General features: G+C 40.0%; 1 protein-coding gene across 2 annotated transcripts in view; it reads right to left on the bottom strand.

Annotated features, from left to right (window-relative positions):
• Positions 1 to 8,023: 8,023 nt before the first annotated feature.
• LCP2 (lymphocyte cytosolic protein 2) overlaps positions 8,024 to 24,769 on the bottom strand; it is a 29,559-nt gene continuing 12,813 nt past the window's right edge. The window contains exons 4-21 of one of the 2 annotated variants that reach the window (XM_014948289.1): positions 22,434 to 22,499; positions 21,401 to 21,432; positions 20,561 to 20,595; positions 19,731 to 19,932; positions 19,271 to 19,371; positions 17,952 to 18,021; positions 17,656 to 17,739; positions 17,089 to 17,114; positions 16,978 to 16,997; positions 16,767 to 16,871; positions 15,874 to 15,904; positions 15,226 to 15,238; positions 14,056 to 14,176; positions 12,283 to 12,335; positions 11,326 to 11,426; positions 10,351 to 10,428; positions 9,169 to 9,324; positions 8,024 to 8,453 (exon numbers count right to left, since the gene is read on the bottom strand). In XM_014948289.1, the coding sequence (XP_014803775.1) occupies positions 8,331 to 8,453; positions 9,169 to 9,324; positions 10,351 to 10,428; positions 11,326 to 11,426; positions 12,283 to 12,335; positions 14,056 to 14,176; positions 15,226 to 15,238; positions 15,874 to 15,904; positions 16,767 to 16,871; positions 16,978 to 16,997; positions 17,089 to 17,114; positions 17,656 to 17,739; positions 17,952 to 18,021; positions 19,271 to 19,371; positions 19,731 to 19,932; positions 20,561 to 20,595; positions 21,401 to 21,432; positions 22,434 to 22,499 (1,417 nt within the window). In that variant the 3' untranslated portion in view covers positions 8,024 to 8,330. The remainder of the gene's footprint in view (positions 8,454 to 9,168; positions 9,325 to 10,350; positions 10,429 to 11,325; positions 11,427 to 12,282; positions 12,336 to 14,055; positions 14,177 to 15,225; positions 15,239 to 15,873; positions 15,905 to 16,766; positions 16,872 to 16,977; positions 16,998 to 17,088; positions 17,115 to 17,655; positions 17,740 to 17,951; positions 18,022 to 19,270; positions 19,372 to 19,730; positions 19,933 to 20,560; positions 20,596 to 21,400; positions 21,433 to 22,433; positions 22,500 to 24,769) is intronic. The other variant, XM_014948290.1, reaches the window with a different exon arrangement.

The following is a 24,769-nucleotide window of genomic DNA, read 5'->3' as shown; positions in this document are numbered from 1 at the left end:
AACATTTTTTATACTCGGGCAATGGTAAAAAATCGGTCCCTCTTTTGTTAGAGCTTTTCATGTGGAAGTTTAATAACATGTGTTGGAACTTCAAACTCTCCTGTTAGATCCACTAGGAAATTGTTCTGAAAGCTAAAGCTTTCAAAGGCACAGAAAATGGCAGTTCTGTAAAGCGATCTGCACTGTTGTAGTTGCCTGCAGTGTTTGCTGATTCACATCATAACCCTGAATTCATGATCTGAAATATATTTCTGATCTTTTTTCCTCCTTAGAGAACTGGTTTGGTAGTAATTCTGTCTTTATCAGAGATTCATAAAGGTGGCTGAATGGCTTCACCTTGCAGAACTGAGTGTGTCTCAGAGAGGCTGCGGGGAGGCGGCTGTTTGATGTGTTCAAGTAGCAGAGGCAGCCTCACCAGCCCAGGATTAAAGAGAGTTACCATCAGCTTCAGCTGCACGGATCTGTGCACAGCAACCTGTAGGTTTATTTCAGGCAAAGCTGAAACTGCAGCTCGTAAACTGACACACTGATAGGAAATTGTTAGCAGCACTTAGGAACACACTTCTCACATAGACATGTAGTTTAATAATTTACTTTATTAATTTCGATTTGAAACATTACCTCATGAAGAAAACAAGAAAGTTTTTCAGTTCCAAGTAAATTTGATTGTAGAAATTAAATATCTCTTACTCTCTTTTTTTTATTTTTGAAAGAAAATGCCTTGCACAATCAACTTCCTATGTGATTGGTCATCTTGCTTGCTAATATCTCAAATTATTGAAGATTATTTTTAGAAAGGCCTTGCCTTTAAGAACCACTCTACTTAGTTTGTCCAATTAGTTCTGGCAACTCAGTTAATTGTACATATTTTGGATGTAATTTTTCTAGTGGTTACAGTATTTTTCCTTCTGCAGTTAGTTCACAGAAGAATTTAAGTATGGTGTGAGAGGTTATGTATAGGATGTGGGAAAAAAACCCCAAATGTAGAAAGCAAACTTAAATAAACTATTTGAACAGAGGTCGATGTGGCCTCCCATGTCTTGAAAAGCTTCCCATTACTTGATAACTCACTTCTCTTGCCATCAGCTTGATCTTTCCTGCTACCGGGCTGGGATCCGAGGGGTCTGTAAGGGGAAAGCAGGTGCTGGTTATCTCCATTACAGCTTCCTCTGCTCACCCCAGTGCTGGCAGCCCTTCCAGCCTTCTCCTGTCCACCTTCTGCTTCTACTAACTCAAATGTTCTCAGGAACTTGCTAGGCTACCATTTATACATGTATTTTTTACACTTTTTTTCACTGTTACAGCTTCCTCTGCTCACCCCAGTGCTGGCAGCCCTTCCAGCCTTCTCCTGCCCACCTTCTGCTTCTACTAACGCAAATGTTTTCAGGAACTTGCTAGGCTACCGTTTCACTTCTTTATACAAGTATTTTGTACACTTCTATATATTCTTTTACATATAGGATATACATAAAAACACCTTGTTGTATGTTTCCTTTGTATGGATATATAAAAACACCGTGTTGTGTATTTCCTTTGTACAGAGCTCTACTCTGTTATTCTGCCAGCAAAGTCTCCAGCTTCTGCAAAGCAGGGAGGACTTTTTCCTTAGCGGTGTAGAGACAGGACACAGTTAAATTCTTTGCACTGGGCTCCTTGCACGATGTAATAAACTGAAAGAGTGTAGTACAGGAATTAGTGTGCGTGTGAAGTGCTTCCTGCTCTGCATTTCTCATCTTCAGAAAGCCCCACAATCTGAGCAGCGTCTCATGTTTTCTCTTTGAATCACAGTTTAATTGTGCCTCAACAGAAAATGCTGTTCTGGGTTGCGATTTTAACCTGTTGTCACAAAGCAATACTTTTAGAACACTTTATTTTAAAGAAGTAGTTCTGTGAAAGCAGGCCCATGAAAAAATGCAGGGCATGGAAGGGTAAGTAAGTGGCAGGCAGCTGATTTCTCTGTCCTCTCCTGCTCATCCAAGTAATTCCCCTCTCCTCTGAGGTGCTGGTAACTCCTCTGCTGGTGCCGAGCAGCAAGTTCACAATCCGGGTGAACGCTGAGCAGCAGGAAAAGTGGTTGCAGTAAATTAAATAAAAGTGCTGACAGCCGTTCCCCCGCGTGGTGTCCCTGGCCTTAAGCGCTGCTGGGTGCTCACAGCGGGGAGGACTGAGCAGTGCCCAGCTCCAGGTCATTATGGAGCAGATTTTGTTGATTTCAGCTCAGCTCAGGTACGTGTATCGAGGGGCAGTGATCGCTGCTGGAGTCTAAATTGATCAATCTGTACAGCAAAGTACAAAGATTGAAAAGCCTTTCTTGTCTTCCTTGAATTTAGGTTCGTTATTTGATCTTTACTCGTCATAAATTACTCTTACTCCATGTGAATTTAAATCGATAAGGAAAAGGAACTGACTGCTTATAAATTAGCTGCTGCAACACACAATAAGTGCTCCAAGGCAGGGCCTGAAAGGCCGAGAGGAAATGGCCATCCACCGCCCACCCCGTGACACCTCAGTCCTCTCTTCTGCGTTCCTTCCTCACCTCTGACAGCCTTTGTGGTTGCCTTTTACCTCTCACTCCTAAAATCACGACTCAGACTGTGTTTCTTTGTGGCAGCAGGGGAGGAACAGCAAAATGCCCCTGTGGTATCTGCTGTTCAGTGAGTTGCTGGGGCATGGGGACAGCGGGGAGGCCTGGCAGTGCCACCAGCTGTTCGGAGTGGTGGCAGGAGCAGCCGGGCCATCCCTGAGCTGTCCTCGTGGCCTGACCCACCCATGAGGCAGCCCCCATCGCTGTGTTCCAGGCCTTGGGCCACTCAGGGTGGCACCCTTCCTGCATGACTGCTTGTCCAGGGCAGCCTCTGGATCAGAGGAACCCTCCAGCCCTGTAGGGCTCCCTCCGGGCAGGTTCCATAGTGGCCTGGGTGACATGGAAGCTGATGGCCTCCTGGGAGGTGTCCCAGCTGCCGGCCCTGGAGGGATTGGTGCTCACCACCTTTTGGGGCAGTAGGAGAGAAGACACTGGTCTGGCTGCCCTTCAGCCAAGAGCATGGTCTTGTTCATTTCATTGCACCCTTTCTGAACACACTCACAGTACCAGCGAGAAATAAACCCTATTTTTTACTTTTTTTCCCCTTTTCAGTGTTGAAAGAGCGCTGCAGTGACACCACACACCTCAGCTGTGCAAGGAGCCGGGCGGAGAGAATGGGGGAAGAGCGAGCCCAGGGATCAGGTATTTAATCTCAGCTCTGTTGCTGCCCACCAGATGTTGGGCACTTGACCCTTTCTGTGTGTGCTTTAGATTCTCCTTCCATAAGCTGACCGCCGTGCCTTTTTACATCTTTTATAAAATTTTCTATTTAAAAAAGAAATAGCATTTTGTTTGAGGAGTTCTTCATCACTATTATAAATATGTCTGTTCACAATTACTAGTTCCATGTTTAACTCCTAAAAAAATTCTGAAACACTATCTCTAAAAGAAAGTGAAATAAGTAAAATCTGAGATTTAAACAAAAAAGGTTTCCTCAAGAGGAAATCAGAATGGTTTGGGTTGGAAGGGACCTTACAGCCCATCCAGTCTTGCCCCCTGCCCTGGGCAGGGACCCCTCCCACCAGCCCAGGTTGCTCCAAGCCCCCTCCAGCCTGGCCTTGAACCCCTCCAGGGATGGGGCAGCCACAGCTTCTCTGGGCAACCTGGGCCAGGCTCTCGCCACCCTCACAGTAAAGAAGTTCTTCCTAAATAAAACTATTCAACCCCTTAGACTCTACTTTCAAATAACACTAATGAAAACAAGGTGTTCACATTGTATTTATCAAATGTTGTTATGTATTTGATATGAGATATATGCATATATATATTGCCATAATAATTAGGACTGTGTTTTTAGGATCTTTGGCCCTGGCTGGTGATCTGAATGCAAAGCTGCTGTCAGGAGGGAAGAGAGACTTGGACAAAAAATCTGTGTTAAATGTATGTTTATTTTTTTTTGTCGTGCTTTCAAATGTGTTGCGCTACACAGTGAGCATTATTTATGAATCACCCAGAGTTTTTCCAGATTTTATTTTTAGAGTTTCTGAATTATAAATGGGGGAGCTGATAGCTAGGCCAGAAAACATGGTATATTCCATTTTTAATAATATTTTTCCTAAAAAAAATTCTAAAAAAGTATAAATTCAAAAATTTAAGTTATACTTAATTTTAAACCATTTCTAGTCTTAATTGTCTCCAGACTTTTGATTGTTGTTTAATTAAATGTTAAGTGGAGGGAATATGATCTCCAAATTAAGCAAAAATATGTTGATTATAAGATAATTACCTGTACAGACATAAATGTTCCTGAGCAGGTATTAAGAGATTCATCAATATTCAGTGCTAATACTGTAGTTAATTTATTTTATGCATGTTAACGTCACAATAGCTCCATCTTGTGGTTGACTAAATATTACTCAACGATTAATTTTTATTTAGGTTCTATAGGGAAAGTAAGGTTGAAAACAACAATAAAAAAAATGCTGGTGAAGAGAGGAAATTTTAGATGTGATTAATTTAAATGAAGTTGTAAAAAAAAAAGGAACAGAAAAGAAAAATAAAAGCAAAATAAAGCCTAAATGTGTAGTAGTTGCCTTCAGTAGTTGCAATATGTCACATATAAGTAGACAATTATAAAAGTGGGTAAGTTCTAGTTAAAATATTATTTTAGAAAATCAGTGAAAAGATTTCCTAAAGATTATGATTAGCTGGATTCCTGAGTGTATGAATCCTGTGTGTGCTGCCAGGTGTGTTTTGTTTCTGTTTCACACAGGCCTCCAAAGCCGCTGCTGCCGATCAGCCGTTTGACCTTGAAGCTGCGATTAAAAATGTTGAGAAAATGTCCAGTGAGCTGAAGAAACTAAACGGTAATTCTCAGTTAAATCCAGCAAAACAAGCGGCTGTTTAAGGCATTGTGTTGTGAATGGCTCGTGTTCTCTGTGTCATGCAACTGTTCTTTAATCCAATGAAACAATACAGTTGCTCTTTTTTTTGAAAAAGTAATGAAAAAGTAGTTACACAGAAATAGAATCACGTTAGCGATGCAGGGTGAAATTCTGGTAGGTACTCAGTCAGTCCTTTGCAGGAACAGTAGTAATAGTCTCCTAATAGAAATGTTACAGTGTGCAAATACCAAACTTTAACCATCTTGATGTAAACAAACAAAACAAACCAAACTTTAACCATCTTGATGTAAACAAAACAAGGCAGCCCTTTTTGGAAGAGCTGATAGATGAAGACTTCAAAAAGTGCTGTGTATAAATTGCCATCCACAGAATCACAGAATTATATGGGGTTGGAAGAAACCTCTGGAGATCATCCAGTCCAACCCCCTGCCAGAGCAGGGCCACCCAGAGCAGGTTGCACAGGAACGTGTCCAGGTGGGGTTTGAATGTCTCCAGAGAAGGAGACTCCACCCCCTCTCTGGGCAGCCTCTGCCAGGGCTCTGCCACCCTCACAGGAAAGAAGTTCCTCCTCATGTTTAGGTGGAACTTCTTATGTTCAAGTTTGTGCCTATTTCCTCTTGTCCTGTCACTGGGCACCACTGGAAAAAGCCTGGCCCCATCCTCCTGACACCCACCTTTGAAGTATTTATAGGTGTTGATCAGATCCCCCCTCAGCCTTCTCTTCTCCAGACTAAAAAGCCCCAAGTCCCTCAGCCTTTCCTCATCAGAGAGATGCTCCAGGCCCCCAAACATTCATTCCCCTGCCATTCAGTGAACACCACAGTGATGCACTGCCCTTTGTCTTGCAGTGGAAAGCCAGCTACTGCTCTGTGACCTTATTTTGAGTTTCAGCCACCCTATGAAGGCCAAAGATTTGAGAGAAGCTGAAGAAAAAACTTGGAGTTTGACAGATTAAATAGTAACGTCCATTTTCATGCGTCGTATGCTATTAATACTGCTTTTGTTTGAAGTATAAAATGATAGTATGATTTCCTGCAGTTAGGCTATTTTTATTTTAAACTGAAAATGTGGGGTGGAAAAATGCTATAAGTAGGTTATTGATTTTGAGAGGGTTTTTTTAACCCAAATTTCCCAAATTAAGCCCACTAGGGCTGGAAAGACTGATATCATTAACTAGAAAAGACAGGAAACTGGGCATGAAGTTTTTCACGAGTGTTGTCTCCTTTTAAGCGATGACATACTGGAGCAGTAACAAAAGAGTTTGAATTATGTCAAGTCATTGTTTTTTTTATCTCCGCTGTGCTCCGGAAAATGGGATAAAAAGCAGTCAGTGAGGGAGGAACTGCAACTTGTCATTTCATCTTCCTTCCTCATTCTAAAAATGTTGCTGAGGACGGGGCCCGAAGAGCGGGCCACTTCTGGAAAACTGAAAGTACTTTCATTCTAGTTTCTGTAGTGACTTTCTAATCCCCCTCGCTAGGAAAGAAAGAGTGAGTGGTTTCAATACTCTGTCCTGAAATCTTCTTGCCCCCAAATTTAAGTAGCCCCTGTTTTCCTGTGGTTCATTACATTTAATATTCAATCACACTTCACTTGTGGACATGTTTGAATGTTGAGATGTGTTTTTTTTTCAAATACAAAATACATTTAGCTGAATAAATATCAACCCAAAATTTACTGCACTGAAAAAAATCTGCAGTGTTGTAATTTGTTGTGCTGATTGTATTTTATTATCTTTCACTAATGAGATGATTCAAAACAAATAAAGCACAATTCTGTAGGAGGCGTTTCTGGGTCGTCAGGCTTTTCAAGGCAGTGCAATGGAACAGAATTACAGCTCACGGGTAGTATGGGGAACGTGGTTCTTCATTTTAGCATTATTTGAAAAACATACATTTTAACTGAGTTGTCTTTCACAAGATTACTCGGGACCTTTTAAGTGGTGAGAAATGCTTTTGTCAGCTGAATAATTTTTAAAATTTTATTTTTCATCTTTTTTTTTTTTGACTTATAATTGCATGGAAATTAAGTTTGCTAACATCGAATTCCAGCTCCTAGCTAAATACATTAGGATGGAAGATAACATTTACAAAACGTATATATTTAAAGTTTATGAAATCTGATTATCTTATCTGAGAAGCGATACAGATTACATGGAAGGTCTTTCTCTGCTTTGAATTTTGGTTCAAATAATTCAAGTGATAAACACACAAATGGCTTTAAAGGAGAAAAAGTGTAACAAAATCTAACCAAGGTCTTGTAAGAAAACAAAGGTTACTAGAAAACCAAGGCAAAGGGTTGGGTTTTTTTAACCCAGATCCCAGTTAGCAAAGGAAAGGGAAAAAAAACTTGATATAGCATACTTCAGTGGTCCTCAGCTGCAACTTAGATTTTAGAACTGAGAAAGTTACTGTTCTTCTTGAAAAAATACGGTAAAACCAGAAAGCAGTTGTATAGGAGGAACCAAGTTCAGCCTGATTCTGTCTGTTTTCTAAGAGAATTGGGTGTGTTCTGCCAATTAAGAACCACATGATAATAATCTTGTTGATGCATCTCCTGTGAAAAAGCAGTTGCTTAATTTAGAGTCAGAAAGACAGAGTTGAAGAGAGTTCTGTGTTAGGGGAGCTCAGCGTGTTTGAGTGAGGCTGGAGAATCCCAGGAGATAGATAATTCCAGTCTGTGGGCCAAGACGTGCTGTCAGTGAATCACGTGGTTTGGCAGAGAGAACACCTTATCTGTGGACATTTTATTTTTCTAGAAAGCTGTGAACAAAGACAGTTTCAGCTGAGTAACACAGACCAGACCCTGACAGGCAGCTGCGTATCCTGGCTTGGGGTTTTTTTGGTGTCGCTGAAACCTGCGTATCTTTAGGATCCAGGTCAGAGTCCCAGGCTTCTCATAGAAGTGGCTACAGTTAGATTTATTGGGAAATGTTTGTGGGGAAAAAATAGGCTTTAATTGTCTTTTGCGTACTCCTAAACTTTGACAAGGTTTGGGGGCTACTCTGTGTGACTTTAAATGACATCCTGGCTGCTGCAGTTCTCAGCTGAATACAACTTTTTTTTTTTTCTTCCTACAAAAGCAGAGACTCTTATTGGTATTTATTCATTGGTACTTTAATTTGGTGTGGAAATCATTTCAAGAAGATACACATGTGTTGGAAGATAAAAAATTCTCATGTACTGTATGATTAGTGGACAGTAATAAACGCGTTGTAGGAAAATCAGATTTATAGAGTACTGCATTTGAGGCATAATTTAAAAATAACATTGTCCATTTTCCTTAAAATGAAAGGATTTTTAATTACTTCATGATTTTAGTTTGCTGCAAAAGGAAATATCCTGAAGTTTACAAACTTCAGTAGGCTTTGATACTATATGTGATCTTCATTCAGGTCTCATTTAAATGTGTCCGGCAGCGTATTTTAATATGCACTGGTTTCTTGAACCTCTGTCTTTTCCATCAATCAGAAGAAGAGGTGTTCTTTGGAAGTAATCAATGATATCTGCTACTGAACAAAAATCCTGTGGGATGGAAAAAATGAGAAGGCTATGGCAAAGCTGTGGCAAAAATGTCAGAATTATTAGTAATTAGTAAAGCCAAAAATTTAAACTCTAAATATTTAGCAATCTGATAAGGTCCAGTAAGTACGATCAGATGAGCTGTTCTCATTCCTGCCATAACCTGTAGCTGGGTGTACAGCCTGCTGCAATGGGGTACAGTTACTGTGTGCAGGCTTGGCCTGTTCAATCCATGATGTTGTCATTCCGTTTGACATAATGATCACACTTGAAAATTCAGAAATTTGATTGGTAGATTCTGAGAGTTGTGACTCGAGCAGAACTGCAGTTTGTGTTTGTGTGCTGACGGGGCTGGCTGGTGCCAGTAAACCCAACGCAGCGCTGCTGGACGTGGGTAAACCAGCAAAGCAGGGAAGTTGGCAGATATGGATTTGCTCTCAACTGTGTATTTCCAGTATCTGCTGTCTTCATGGTAAACAAACATTCCCTAACCCGGGATATGGATTTCTATTAGCTCTATTCTAAGGCTGTACCGTCCTTCCCTGAGTGCAAACAGGAGAATCTGATTTTACTTCCAGCAGTAAGATATTCTATCAGGAATAACTCTTAAGACAATAAGCAGAATTCCCCTGGAGCAAAGCAGCTGGCAGGGGAAGTGGGCTGACACTTGGGAATGAGACAGGAGATGCAGGGAAGTAGTGTGAAAAACACATAGTACCTCTTTTCCTTTTAAGCCGGTTCCTAACAAATATATTTGATTTTGCTCCTGGTACCGAATCTGGATGTTGTATACTTTATCTCTGTACAACACCATCAGGACATACGGATGAGTAGCAGTTTTTCTTGAGCTGTCTCTTACCAAGAAAGTTCCATCCTGAAAGATGAAAAAATGCAAGATGACAAATGAACGTTGCTTCTGGGTTTGATCAGTGTAACAACCTTAACTAGAGCTTCCTTGCTTTTAGGTGGTTTTTCTTTCCCTTTCCTCCTGGTAAGAGAAACTGCATTATTAAATAGTTTAAGCTATTCCTCAAATGTTATGTCTTTCAATTTGCTACTTAGAAGTTTCCCATTGGATACAAATGCAGATTTTAGGGAAGGGAGGGACAGTGTTCTACGAGGGAGAGATTCCATTAAAGGAGGGAGCAAAATATCAAAGGCCAAACCTCCTGTCACTTTAAGCAGAGGAGTTCATTTTTGTTAAGTGGCTGTTGAGAGTCTTCTGTCATCTGTTCACAGAAATACTGACAGTGTCTGTGTAATTTTGGTAAAGGCAGTAAGATTACCCCCCCTGCTTTTCTTCACTTCAGATCTTTTAACAAGTCTTCCCTTGAAACACCCTTTCTTAAAGGCACTGAATGTGGTCTCCTAAGCTGGACCTCAGTGCAAGTCACTGAAATGCTGAACGTGTCATCTCCAGCTCATTGCACGTGCTGAGAAGCAGCAGAGAGTAAACAGATTTCCCACAGTGATGGGGTATGATTTGGATTATCTCCACACGCACAGTAAAGCCTGGGTTTCAGGGTTTGAGTCTGTACTTCATTTTGCTGGTAAATGTGGCTGAGAAAAGGGGGGGATTCATCTAATTCAAGCCATCTAAAACTCAGAATTTGCAACAAATTCCTCACCAGTGACAGAGAACTGTGTCCAGAGATAAGTGACTTCTCCTCAGAGAGGCGAGGTGAAAGAGCTTTCTGGGGACACAGAACTCGTTCTCTTAGACTAGAGGTGTAACTTCTCCATGGGTAAAGATATTCAAGGTGAATCCCTCACTCCAGGTGTCTCTCCTGGGGCTATAACCATCCCAGGTTCCTTACCCTCACTGCTCCCACCTGGGTGCCAGGCCAGCCACCCAGAGCAGTGGGGAGATGGGGAGATTCACCAAGGACCTAAGGAGTACCTTGTTTATCTTTCGAAGAGCTGCTTCTGCTTCTGGCCGGGTTACGTAAGCGACGTACCATTCCTCATTCAGTGAGTCCTGTGGTTTGTGACAGAGGAGAAAGGAAAGGAGAAAGTCAGCTGTCAGTCAATTAGCTCGTGATGTTAACAATGTACAAATAAGCAGAGAAAAATTTGAATGTGAGGGGTATTTGGGTCTACGTGCAGAATCTCTGAAGGTGTGAGCTCCAGGGATTACACTAGTATGTATTACTCTATGGTAAGTGGCACTACAGGATTTTTAAATTATTTGCTCACTTTGATACATTTGAAAATATCCCAGACCTAGTTATAATTGTCTGCAGGTAAGCCAGGAAAATGGGTATTTCCAAATATTTTCAGTGAAAGATGCATTTTCTTTTGATGAAATATACATGCTCTTTTGTCTGCCTGGGACAGTAGCATTCTTTGCCTCTTTTCTCTGTACTTTGGTTTTGTTTTGTGGTGTTTTTTTGGGTTTTTTTTAATACTTTATCTTTTCTTTTTTAACTATCATCTGAGACAATAATGCAGACTTCCTGTGACCATACCATCCATGGTTGCTCTGCAGTGTTATCACCAGGGGTGGTTTGCTCTCAGCTCATTGTATTTAAAGAAATGTGGAACAAAAATGCACTGAAAGGGTATGAATTCTTTACTCACCAAGGTTTTGTAGAAGAAGGGCTGAAGATGTAATGCTAATTGAAGGCAATTGTGCAAAACAAGTAATCCACCAAACAAGTATTTTAGTTTGTTTTACTGGGGTTTTGCTATTGTTTTTCTTGGTGACGACAAAGTAAGGCACTAAAGTTTGACAAAGAAAAGGAAACTGAAAGCACCTACTGACATCCTGGCAGTGGCTACTAGCTAGAAAAACAACTTTGAAGAACAGTTTCTCTTGAAATTAGAAAATTTGCTGTGTTTAGCAGTTATGGTTAATACTTGTAATGTTTTTTACCTCATCTTCCTCCATGTTTGTTTGGTGAACCGTCTGCCTGCTCGGAATTGGCAGAGGAGGTCTGATATCAGCGGCGCCTCTTGACGGAGATCTGCTGTTGCCTTCAAAGAGAGAAAAGTAAAAAAAAATGTGAAAACCAGGAAAATAACTTAATCTGTGGAGTGCACGCATAGTGTGGAATCTTGCTTTTGTGAGGCATGAAGAATTTGTATCACTGATAGTGAGAAACTTTGAATTGATTTGAAATCAGATTTAGGCTCTTGAGTGAGAACCAGGATTTTTTTACATAAAATTGTCCTTGGTGGGCAGAGACTTTAACTGAACTCGTGCAATTCAGGTTTCCTTAAAATCAGGTGAACTTGAAACAGAGGTTATATCTTTTTAGCTTCTGTACCACAATTCCTCAGCTGAGAGCATCTCTGGTTGCTTTAGAGACAGCAGTAACATTATCTCTTTGCTTTCCTTGCCTTCTTAGAACATGGAAACAAAAAACTGTCACTGTAAGACACTGGCAGCTGTTACCATGTGTGAAAAATTATTTGCAAAGCAACTGATTTCTAAGCTTCCTTTATTTTTGTATCTGTTATTACAAGATAAATATGCAGTGTATTTCACATGGGAAGTGTTTTCTCCCTGTTTCTAGAGCATTGGTGTGGCACAGTGGCTGGCAGGCAGTGCTGCTCAGCTCTCAGTGGTGTTAGCTACATGGAAAAAGATACCTAAATGAAGTTGTGTCAGTGATTTAACCAGGCATTAAGCCCACACCTGATGGGAGAAGAACATCTTGATTCACACTAAGCAAGTTACTCAAGATGCCCTTCAGGAATTTGATCGTTTTCTGTTCACAGTCCAACCAGAAACATCCATTAGAAAAAAGGGTTATAGTAACTGCACTGAAACCACCTTTCAACCTTCAGTCATTTTTTGTACAAAAATGCAGGAACACAGGATACAAACCTAGATGTAAGCGTGGTGGTAGCGAGCCGCCTGCAGACAGGTTTCTAGCACTGCTTAAAAAGAAGAAAAAAGTGGTCAGTACAAATATAGTGCTGTACAACATTTCTGTGCTCTGAGGACTTGATCTGGACTTTGTGCCTGTTTTACAGAATGTAAGGTCCTCTTGAGACCTATGAAGGATGAGGATAAGCTTTCTCTTTCTTTCAGTTTTTCTTCTTTTTATGTCAGTAGATGCACCATTAAGTTTATTTGAAGCTCAATATCTGGGAATAAGGTAGAGGGAATCAGTAATGGGCCACCAAGACTTCTGTGTCAGGATCAATGCAGAAACTCCTTCAGCTTGTTGATTTTTCCCAGGGAATGACTACTTTATACCCTACCACAGGAAGCGCAGGAAACAGATATTTCTTTCTGGGGTTCCAGGTTCTTTCTGGGTTAAAGGGTCATTTTTGTTGTGGCTTCTTTAACATTGTTGATGAAAATGCAGTTTCTCATCATTAATGTTGCAACTGCAGATGTGGAGCTACTGGAGAGTCCAGTGAAGGGTGGCTGAGCACTGGAGCAGGTTGGCCTGATCCCAGAACCCACATCCAAAACTTCTTAAAATGAAAAGTCCCAATCTTCTTTTTTTTTTTTTTCCCCTTCTTTTTTATTTATGCACCTAATTGGGAACAAACTGCCTGCAGGCTTTTTCTTTACAGTTCATATTTCTCTTCTGCTTAAATGAACTGTACACAAAGCTCTAGGATGAATATGTTAATTATATTTGCATGACACAAACACCCTGTCAGGGCTTGTGATTCATGGGAGAGAATCAGCCAAATGGGGGCCTCTGCTACAGCAAAATTTGGCAACGCTGTTCAAACATAAGCCAAAGTGTTCATCATAGGAATAGTTCATATTTGCATATGACCTTGCTGTTGCTAATGGGATAGTTGTTCTACTGGGGTGTCAGCGGTTCCAGAAGATGATGGTAAATGGGAGGAATTCATCAAAGAGCCATTAAAAAAATACAGATATTAGAAAATGTACTTAGACTCAGGGAGCCCACTCTAACTCATCAAAGGCTAAGTCTGTTGCACACTGCATCAGAAATCAAAATTTAATTAAGGGCTCTTCCATCTAGCAAATGAAGACATAACAGTCTAATATTTGGAAGTTGAAGCTAGAAGAAATCATAGTGGAAGCAAGGTTCACAGTTTTAAACAGGAATATTAACCATTAGAGAAAAGTTTAGTAAAAGAGTGTTGAATTTTTTGCAGCTTTAAGTGTAGACAACTAAGGTTGTGGTTTTTTTTTAGTTTTGAAGCAATTAGTGGTTGCAGCTCTATCTGCACGTAGGCTTCAAGGAGTGGGCAGAATCCCATTAAAGAAGGACCTTTCTGACCTCCATCCTGCATAGTTTTGTGGGACAAGATGATCCCTTCCCAAAAGGGTTGTCTTATGGATACTGCAGGCAACGGGTGAGGTGTCTCAGGGATGGAAGCATTTTACCATGTAGCCCCTAAAGTACTTCCTTGACATAAATCTGAGAGATTTGAATTTTTCCTTGCTTGCCTGATGTGCACTCTCTGCTTCACCCTCCTTGATAGTAGGAACAAGCCAAATTAGGATGTAGTGGAGGCAAGGGTATAGCCTGAAAAATAATGGACTGCTTAAACAAGTTACCCTGTGTTCACCTGAGAACCCTGTAGCCACGTATATACACTATTATTTGCTAAATTGCAAAGAGATTGAGATTCAAAAGAAAAGACAGTAATGGGTGAAACAAACCTTTCTGCCCCAGGCATACTGTTGGATCCTGGCTTAGGTGGAGGCTTGACAGATTTGGATGGGAAGGTATTGGAGCTGTACGGGGGCAAAGAGAGCTGTGGCACTGGCCTTTGGGGTGCAGCTGTGGAGAGGAGGAGAAGGAAAATTAAAACTTATGTGAGACATTCTTAAATGAGGTCAAATGATGAAATGCTGCCATATTACTTCTGTTTAATTAGATAAATGTAATGGAATGAACTTCTATAAAAAGGGCTTGATATGTTAATTACAGATTATAAACTCATATGGTCAACTGTACTTAAAATTAAGTGCTAAAATTAAAAATGAACTGGAAGAGGCATGAACAACGTTTACATTTTGCAAGTTCTGGTTTGGATAAGCCCCAATTCAGATGCCTTAACTGCAGCCGAGCTGCGGTACGTACCCCTGTGTTCTGTTACGGTGCTTCTAAATAGTGTATTTGAGGTTACCTTTTCCAGCTTCATTCCTTTGTGACATTTCTCCCATAAACAACAGCATCAAATAAAACATATTCTTTCTGCAGCGTCCTCAGACCTCAACTACCAGTGAGAGGGGAACAGATGAACTGTGCTCTGTGCAGCTTAAACAGCCCTCTTCTTTATGGAGCCTTAGAGGCAGCGATCATTTGTAGAGACTTGGCCAAACGTTCTGCTTCTGTTATGGTGTCACTTTACCAACTCACTTAATTTTAGAAACCAAGATTCTGAAGTAATTTATAAATACTGTTATTACATAAAACAAGTGCTGCCTCTGTTCTTAGGAGTAAATAACATTGCACAGAAGACTAGTACCAGCGGGCTTTGACTGAACATTTGGTTGAAAACTGGGCGGATAGGAAGGTTGCACGCTCAGCTGTCTGATGGTGTGTGCAGGTCACAAATCTCTGCAGTGTAATGTCTTTCAAAATCAGAAATTCTGCTCTCTTGTACTCAGCCGTCTGAAGGAAGCTATTAGCTATTCATTTCCTCTGCTTTGCGCCTTTGATATATATATCTGCATGAGGTACTTGGTGAGCATTCTACAGCCTGTCAAGCTACCACCTGACTTTTTGAAATGGCTCTAAAGAAACAACTCTGTGATCTTTTTTTTTTTTTTTTAGAACTAAGGCAAAGACTTTTAAGTTTTAAAAATCACTGTAGAAATACTTACTGTCGTCTTCTTCCTGGGGAGCCAAAAGAAAGTAAACATTAGGAACATGTTACAGCACAGTTCTTAGGAATATTTTATGGAACAAAACCCTGGAATTTGGTGAATTTTGAGTGTACAAGCAGTCTAATATTTATATTTCACTATTATTTAAAATGCTGGGGTCTCTGTCTTCATGCAACACCAAATAATTTTTAGGTCTCACGTTAAGGTGCAGTGATTCTTTACAAATAAGCTGTGGGGAGATGTCCCATAATGGATCTTGAGCCAAAGTAATCAGAAACTCTCAGCAGATGTAAACTTTCCTCATTCTTTCAGTAAGTGTAGGCTCTCAGAGTCAAATCCTTAGGTCAGCTTAAGCTGAAAAAAAAACCCCAAACCCTAGTGTAAGCAAAATCACTTCTCCCATGTCACAAACAAAATCTGGCCTTATTCTTCCTGTTATCTGACACAAAGTACTGAGGGAATAAACTGAGCTTTAATTAGGAGAAGTGTTTAAAAAGAAACCGTGTGCTATGAAAGATCCATGAGTATTCAGTATAACTAATAAAAGAAACGAGTTTACCTTTTCCAGAATTATTAGTTTATACAGGGACTTCATTTTATTGTAGTCCCTATCCCTTTAAATATTTGCTTTGAGACTATACTTACTTCATTTTTTTTGTGTGGTGGCCAACCCTGCCTGAAATGAAACAGAGAAAACAAAACCTGAATCGTAGTTGGGATATTATGCATTCACTTTGTGTGCATTAGGCCATATTTTCAACTAAGACATGAATTTATAGTAAGTTTTCCAGACCCAAACATTTTTTTCCTCATAAAAATATCTAAGATTCTAATTTTCAGCCATTATCTGAGATAGGCTAGTCCTTGGCCCATCTTGATTCTGTCAGCAAGGAAAATGTCTGAGGAACTGCTTATAAGATAAGAGCTTAAAACAAGTTTTTACAAGGATGAAACATTGGACTTCACATCTTGAGCTCATTTCTAGTACTTAGCAATGTTGCTGGAGCACATGATAAGCCTTCCAGGCTTTGTTTCTCTGATAAATTATCCCTGTTGATCAGCAGATCTCAATTACTTCTTATTTTCTTTTGCAATTGGTCACACTAGGAAATGCTGGAGGATGATGTGGTTCTGCTGGAGAATGCCGATTGCTATTAAGAAGGAGCTTTGCAGGCTGGGGCAATTAATGGTAGGAAAGTAAAGCTTTCTTTTTCTAACATCCTAAAAAAATAGCAATAGGGCTCATGAAAGAATGTTCCCTAGAGCAAGAACTTGCTCTGGTGGAAAAAACTCAGATCGTATATTTCTTTGTGCAACTGGGAAGTGAGTCACGCCCGAGGTGATCGCTGTTTGAGATCCGACTGGAGAGAGACCTTTCCTGCTTCACACTGCCCTGTGTCCCAGACCATGCCTAGTCATAAAGCAAAACTTGGGCATCTGCAGACACTGCTGTCATGCAGTAGCTATAAGTTGCTTATCCATATATTTTGTTAAATTTAATTTATCCTTTATTGCATTTCAATTAAATGAACACTTACTTTACAGGGGTTGGCTTCCTTAGAGGAGGTGGGTTGCTTCTTTCATACCTGTCACTGGGTGGAACAGGAGGTTTTGGCATCATTGCTAGTTGTTCCCCCAGGGATCTAAAGCAGGAGCAAGATGGTGAAATAATGGCAAAAAGCTGCTTACTAAGAAATAAGTGGGTAATACGGGCATCCAGAGTCTCATCTCCAGAGGCAAAACTCTTACCTTAGCTGGGAAGTCAGAGGCTGTAAAACAACAAGGAATAGTTAAGAGACTGTGTAAGTGTATCAAAATAGGGGGAAAACATCAATAAGCACCAAACAAAAAAGGCATTACCTTATCAGGAAAGCTTGGCTTCCTCCCTGAAAACAGTAAAAGCTTACATTTAGAAAAAAAATTTAAGATGATTAATTAAACTTTCTATGAAACAAACAAGTTTTGAATAATGTTGAAAGTGAAATTTGCAGGTTGAAGCACTCAGCTTTCTGAGATGTAAGCCAGAGAAATATTTGGCTTTGCAAGGGATGGCAAAATTGCAATATCTTTTATTAAAGGAAAATCTGAAAAATTTTAACGTTGCATGTTTTAGAATCGTATTTTCTATGGTTTAGCTTTGAATTACTGGATACTTTTGTGTCATTACGTACCAGATGAAAGTGTTTAGATAATAAAAAAATATCAGAGAGTAGTTCTCTTTAGATTCTTTATATATATTGTTTTTCAGGTCTGAAACAAATGCATTTTTTATTCATATTATTTACATTATTTATTCATAACCAGATCACCTTGTGATTGGATGACGGTACGTTTGGTTAAGCCTTGTTCTTTTGCATGAATGATACTCAAAGTGATAATTCTGAGTAATTAAAAACCCCATTGATATTAGCTGGAGCAAATACTGACCTGACCCTGGGCTCTCTCTCTCGAAGGGTGGAGCGAGGCGATCCAGCGAGGGTTTTGTGCTTCTGTCTATGGAAGGAGCTGGGGCTAAACACAAAAGCTGTGTAAGGTAATTTGCTGGTATAGGTCAATATAGCTTTATTTTGCATGGCCAGGAACTGGTGTTACTTCTTAAAATAACTAGTGAGGCTTCTGTATAAAGAGTAGGAGAGAGTGGAACTGAGGAGATACCAGGCAAAAGTGAAGTGCTGGGGAGCCTGGGGGAAAAGCTCCGCAAGGAGAAAACCACCTCTACTTACGTTTCAAAGGCTTGATATTTCTGTCTCTACTCAAGTCATTGTTGCTTGGTGGAGGAGGAAAAGCTGGCAGCTAAAACAAATATTTTACACGTGGTTAAAGTGTGTCTTCACCTTTCTGTTTTAATGTTAGTATCTTAAGCCCACCCACACCACATCTGCTGGTCTTTGTCTCTGCTACAGCACAAGAAATGGGTCCCTCCTCAATGCAGGAAGGACAGGAGCCATTAATGCTCCTGAAGAATGACCTACACACCTGGGGTTTTTGTTAGATGCAGAGTTGCCCCCCTCTGTTTGGTGTCACAAGGAATACTCCAGTGGGATGTTATCTTAGGGGAGGGCATGAGTATTGTCAAAGGAAAGAAACAGGAGCTTCAACAATGCCGTTGTGTCTTTGCCCCTTCGGTGCAGCTGGTGTTAGTTTTGAAAACTGGTATTGAAATTAGTGGATGTAAATTTGAAGTTGAGAAAATGTGTTAAGTCTGTGTTATTGACTGGGGCTGACTGAGGCAGGGGGAGAAAGGACTGTTCTCTGTTACTGGGAGAGCTGGAGTAGAACACCATTGTGTTGTCAGCAGCTGCAAAAGACATTTGCATCTAAACCTGGATTTCACCAGAAAAATGCCTTCCAATGTTTGTTCTTATTCCAAAGAAATAGAGCAGCAATTTAGGGCAGCAGGCTTGAGATCTCGTGATACCTAAGAGTCCTGTGTGTTTTATTTACATGAACTATGACACTGGACCAGATCAAAAGTTCCTCTATCACATCCTAAAATGACCTTTACTTATGTACATGGGTAGGTCTAATGATGTCTGTTGTGGCACACAGTGACCATACACTGGCACTTCTAAACAGCACAACAGCTTTCAGTTCTGAAGTATTCATAGGACCAAAAAAAAAGGAAAGGAAAAAAATTGTGTTCATTGGGGTTCTCATTATACAGTCCCTTATACTTTTATGTGGACAATCCTAAAAGTATAGCGTGGAAAGACTTAGCCTTTTTTTCATTTTACAAGTATCACTGAAGAAACAAAGAGGTATCTATTACAAATCTGTAATTCATATGGGAGGGGTGTTCACAAGTGCTTAAAAATTTCCACTGCAAGAAACACCCAAGTAATGTGAAATAATTTAATATATTTGTCCGATGAAATGGAATTGTTCCATGAAAAATGGCCACTCTGTAATAGAGTTCCTATCTATTTTGGTGGCTGAAATTCTTTCCTCTACATCCGCTATCCGAATAAAAAGGGCTTTACACTTTGACTTGTAAGAAGGTACTGGCAAAAGGTCTAGGTGAAATATTAAGAAAGAAACCTACAGAAGCACATCTTCCCCCAAATGAGGCTGGTACTGGGGAGGGGCCAGGTCGCTGGGGTGGTACAGGAGGCTGATGTGGAGATCTGCTTGTTGGAGGTCTGTCTGAAGAAAACAAAAATGCCAAACTAAACAACTACACAAAGAGTTTGGTTGTTTTAGTCTCATTACATCTTTATGAAAAAGAGCCCTTTTCATAAGTATGTATACCTGCATACTTAAGTTACTATATCATAACGACATTATTTTCATATATAAAGGCTTTAAAATGCACAAAGCCCCCAACATGTGGTAAGTCCGTGTTACTGAATCTTGTTCATGGAGTACACCATTGACTTCCAGGAAGGACCTTCTGTATCCCATTAATCCCATTACCAGACACCTTAAATGTGGCTGATAATGTGTGAAAACAGAATTATGTAATAACACTTAATTATATAAAACATTTAATTTTTAGTGATTACCTATGTAATCTGTGTTGTTTGCAAGTGACTTGGCAGGAAATATGACATTGTGGTGGGCTTCGTCGTTGTTGGAGGGAGGTGGCTCGTAGCCGTCACTGTCATGTTCTGCTTCCTCAGGTTCTTCTGTTGGTGATTCATAGTCAGCCTCATCTTCCTTTTCCTGGTCATCATCGGGGCTTTCGTAGTCATCATCATCCTCATCCTGCCAAATGTACACAAAGGATGGATTCTCTAACAGGACACTAAACACTGCACTACAATTTCCTTGTGCCCTTTTACTGGGATATTTTTCACTCTGGAGGATATCAAGTTTTTACAGTTAGATTGAGTGAAAAAATTCTCTGTTGAAATAAAATGGGGAAAGGAGGCGGGATTTTATTAAAAAAGCAGAAGGAACTTTTTCAGTCTAGCTGGCTCCAAAAATTAGATTCTTCTAGAAAATACAATGCCAAGAGTTTGCCATTGACTAACACAGCAACCTTTCCTTTACTGGCCACCTCTTTTAAGAGCCTGAAGTAGGTATATGCAGTTCACCTGAGGTTCTGTGGAGGCCTGGTCATAGGCCCTGAGCTTCTGCTGGAGGCAGCGGTGTGGGGCTGCCCTTCTGAAGCTCTGCCTTGCGCTACTGAGGGACCCTCTTCTCAGTGAAGAAATTTATGTGTGGCTACTCCAGTCATTCATGGTCCTCCTTCTCTTTCTCCTCATCCTACCACCCCCTGACATTGCTTGCTCCAGCTGTGCTGCCCCAAGTAGGTAACGCAGGAACCAATAGACCCTACAGCAGAGGTTAATCCTTTCAACCAGTTGGTGTTGTTAATCCCAATACTCACAAATGAAGACCAGCCACCGTCTTCTTGACCATATCCTGTGTAAAGAAACATAACCACAGGCTTTTTAGCATGTGCAACCCTAAACTGTCAAGATGTAAGTTCACCAAAAGGACACAACAAATGCGTGATCTGTTCTGAACCACATTTCTATGTCACAGGAATAAGGTAGGTCTTGCAAAGGCAGGCAGGCATGAAAGGTACCACGAGTAAAGCTGTCCTTGTATGAGTTGAGGTGTGTGCTTGTCCTACGCTTCCAGTTTTAAATATAATTTGAAGTAGAATGCTTTCAGAATGAGCACAGACTTCTTATCTCTTTGTTTAATACTATTTTAGCTTTCATATCAAAAGGTTTTTTTAATTTTAGTAGGACTGGGGGAGCATGGTAGCTTGCAAAAATGTTAAGGGCTCATGGCCTATTAAGAATATATTTGAAATAAAAATTCAGGACATGGCAGATATCTAGAAGCTTGGCTCTCCTATGTCTAGTGCTGCCAGGAGAAGGGGCAGGGGGCAGAGGGCTTGGAACAGAAATATATAAGCACTGATACTATGTATTGGGTTAAAAAAAGGCAGTTTGGGGATGCTCATGTAGATGCCTCTGACCTTGCCTTTCTTCACCATCTTTTCTATTTAAAGAAGAAATTATTACTTCTTCTTCTGTACCTACTCTTTATTCTTTTTGCAACTTCTTTGTGCTCTCATCTTTTCCTGGCTGTTGCTTTGGGTCCCCCCTGCCACCCCTCTGCCCATCATTTACTCAGCCCTGCAAGGATTGACTTCATATTTTAATATTTTTAAACAGTTTTTGTTGTTAGACACCATCTGCCAACACACACTTACCTGGATTTTCAGAACTTTTTTGCGTTTGTGCCCTACAACAAAGATAGAAACAAATCAATTCCTTCCATTTACAATTCTTACATGTTTGAAGCATAGTAGAATTTACTGCAAATCAAGGCAATGGTTAGCTTTAGCCATAGAATGAAGTGGCCTCCTAAATGTAAGTAAAACTGTCTTGAAAATAATTCAAGTCAGTGAGGTTGAGTGTGTACAAACAAGGGGACTCAGTAAATAAATTTACAAGGGGACGCTGTCCTGAAAATAAAAACTTTATTTACTCATTCCATTCAAGCTGCTGAAAGTCAAGTTCATAAATATTTGTAGGGCTGATAAATATTTTTATGGTTTTCAATTCTAGTTTTGAACTCGAGTTACTGCAAAGGTGTAATACCCTGTTAGCAGATGATGTAAAAGCCTGTTATGTGACTACTGAAGGGGCTTTCAGGAACCTCATCTGGTTGGAGACATCCCTGCTCACTGCCAGGGGGAGGGGCTAGGAGGCCTTTAAAGGTCCCTTCTGACCTTTAAATGATTCTGTTTTCGTTGTATATGTATATAAATATACATTTTTCTTTTCTCATGCAATGTTCCTGCCATTTTTGCTCTTTTTCTGTTGCAAGAATATTATATTCAATGATTTTTCTTTTCTCATGCAATGTTCCTGCCAGTTTTGCTCTTTTTCTATTGCAAGAATATTATATTCGATGTAAGTCATAAAATATTAAGAAGTGTAACAATGTGTAGGTCTGTGAAGTGCACTGATGATTAGTTATTGATGCAACAATATGTGCCTAGGCTTTATAGCATTCCTAAAGATGGAAACTGTAGCTTGGTTCTGGACATGGCAGAAGTACCCTGGGTGTTTGTGGGCTCAGGCTTTGCTATTCTTAACACGACATTAACAAAATGGCATTTTATTTGATACAATTTCCAGGCTGTCCCTCTGACCCAAGTATTATTGATCAAATGGAAAACAGTGCAGAAAAGATATATCTGTAAGCTATGAAAAAGAAAACTGAGTTGTCTTACTTACCATTTTGGAAGGAAAGATAGCCTCCCTTCATTTCTGTTTATTTCTTGACTTAATTTACTTACAATTCTATTTAAAAGAAACAAAAAAATAGTTAAAAAACTTCTTGGAACTCGTCAGTCACTTCCTTAGCTACTTTCCCTCAATATTTGCTGAATTAAATCTGGAAATTCAGAATTACTATTTGCTGTGTGGTACAAATATTGAATTTATCATCTTATTACAAAGTTGCACTATACTATATCCAATTGAAGACTAGACTGTTTTCACATAGATAAAACCCTGTATTGCTGTAGCAAGTTTAAAAATAAACATTAAAGCCAGAAAGCCTTAGAACTTTGGGTGTGGCAGACACCACACGCTCGAACGCTGCTTTCCATAACGGTGATTGCATTTGTATGATTTTGCATGGAAAAGGCAGATAATGCTTCAGGAAACAGCTTCTACCAAGGTTATGGTTGCAACAGCAGGGATTAAATGTTCCCTGTGTACTCTACTCTTTTTGTCTCTCTCCTCCTACAACCAAGCTACACCTAATGCAGAATCCCTCCGGTAAGGACGGGGAAAAGGTTGATTTAGTTCCATGTTCCAACACATTGGCAGGGTGGAAATACTCATGGAAAATACAAAGTCTGTAGCTGTATGTCTACAGAGATTTTCCCAAGTTGATGTGTTTGTTGATGTGTTGTCAAACTCGTGAGCAGTTTGTACACAGCAGGGGGGTGAATAACAAGAGATGACATGCAGTCTTGAGTACAGTTTTGGTCAGTTTGGGTCATTTATTCTGCGGGTCCTGCTGGCACCCACAGCCAGCACTGGCACCTGGGACCGAGAGTTTTACACTGACTGACTCCCTGAGAGCAGCTCTGAGGCTACAGGACACTCATTGCTGAGATTAACAGAATAAAATCCACCCAGAATCCTGCTCTGCTAGTAATGCAGTCTGCCTCTCATTATTTTGTTCCAAATACAGGTTTTGTTTCAAAGAAAGCTTCTGACAAGTCAGGCCCTGATTCTTAATTCTCAGTATTTCTTTTTGAGGAAAGTCCCACCAAGAAAGTCCTGGAACAACCAAAGCAAATTGGTTACATATATCTGATTAAAAATAACCCATTTTCTAGCTTATATTCTTTATGTTTATCAGAGACAGTAATTGTGGAAATAGAAAAAAAACATCAGGAACTCAAAATGTCTGTTTATCTCAGATTCTCAATTCTGTAAAATCTTAACTTTACTGTTTGTTTGTGCAGAATTCTTTTCCGTACTTTGTAGATCTGGTCAATCAACTTTTATATCAGCACTGTAAAATCTTTGCTTATGGCCAGACAGTTACCAGTCTGTTTTGTTTTTCTTCTTCTGTCATGTTTTTTTCTGCTACTCAGCAGTAATAATCCCCTAGTTTTTTCCAAACTACCTCATTAGTGCATCTCTTTAATGTCTAACTGCTTTTCTGGGCTGGGACTTGAGGGAGACAAGCTTTCAAGCAATCTAATATTTTTTTAAAAAAGACAACAAAAACATACTGGGTTTTTTTTTGAACCTGAACCATATTAAAAATCTTTCTCTATTTTGACTACCCCTTCTCTTGCCCCTGCTACTTTCCTAATACTTACATTACTGTAATTCACATTAAAAGATAAATTCAAGGCATAGGGTTGCTCTGGTTTATTATAGAAAATGCTATAGGGGCAGACCAGGCTGCCAGCGAGTATCAGAGAACAAGCAATTTCAGATCAGTCTGACCGTGCTGTCTGAAAAGGATGAGGATGCCTAATTTGAAGTTAAGGATTTTTATTTATTAAGGGGTTTTATTTGTTAAGAGAGTACTTTGCAATTTTCTGATTTGAAGCAAATATTGTGATACTTGCCCCTTTTGAAATAAACACACGAACAAATGTGTTTATTTAATTTCGCAAGGGTTGCAGCTGTCTAAATCTGACATCATTACCCAAGCAAATTGTACAAAGCAAGAAAAATGCCAATTTATAGCCACAGGACTGCCCTTGCTCATCTTTCCCATACAATCAAGAAATGTCCTTGTGCTGCAGGTGACAGGGAAGTTGCCGTGTGAATAATGAATTCCACGTGAACCATCAGGAAATGCTGGGGGTGAGCAGGGCAGTGGGAAGTGGATTATGGAACTTGTGTGTGCCTTATTCTCTGTTGTAGAAGAGGTAGAGGAAGGATCTTTCATAATACTGTGTTTATTTTCAGCTGAAGAAGGAAAATGAAGATGGCTGGGTTTAGAGCTAATAATTCTTTGAGTTCAGGCTCCCGTGGGTATGAATGAGACATGGGTGTTTGGAAGTTTTCTGGACTATTTCTGGGCTGGCTGCTGT

The sequence above is a fragment of the Calidris pugnax genome, unplaced genomic scaffold (assembly GCF_001431845.1).
Source record: "Calidris pugnax isolate Ruff unplaced genomic scaffold, ASM143184v1 scaffold27, whole genome shotgun sequence".
NCBI lineage: Eukaryota > Metazoa > Chordata > Aves > Charadriiformes > Scolopacidae > Calidris > Calidris pugnax.
The sequence above is the reverse complement of the archived record's forward strand: the minus strand, read 5'-3'. Positions and strand labels throughout refer to the sequence as shown.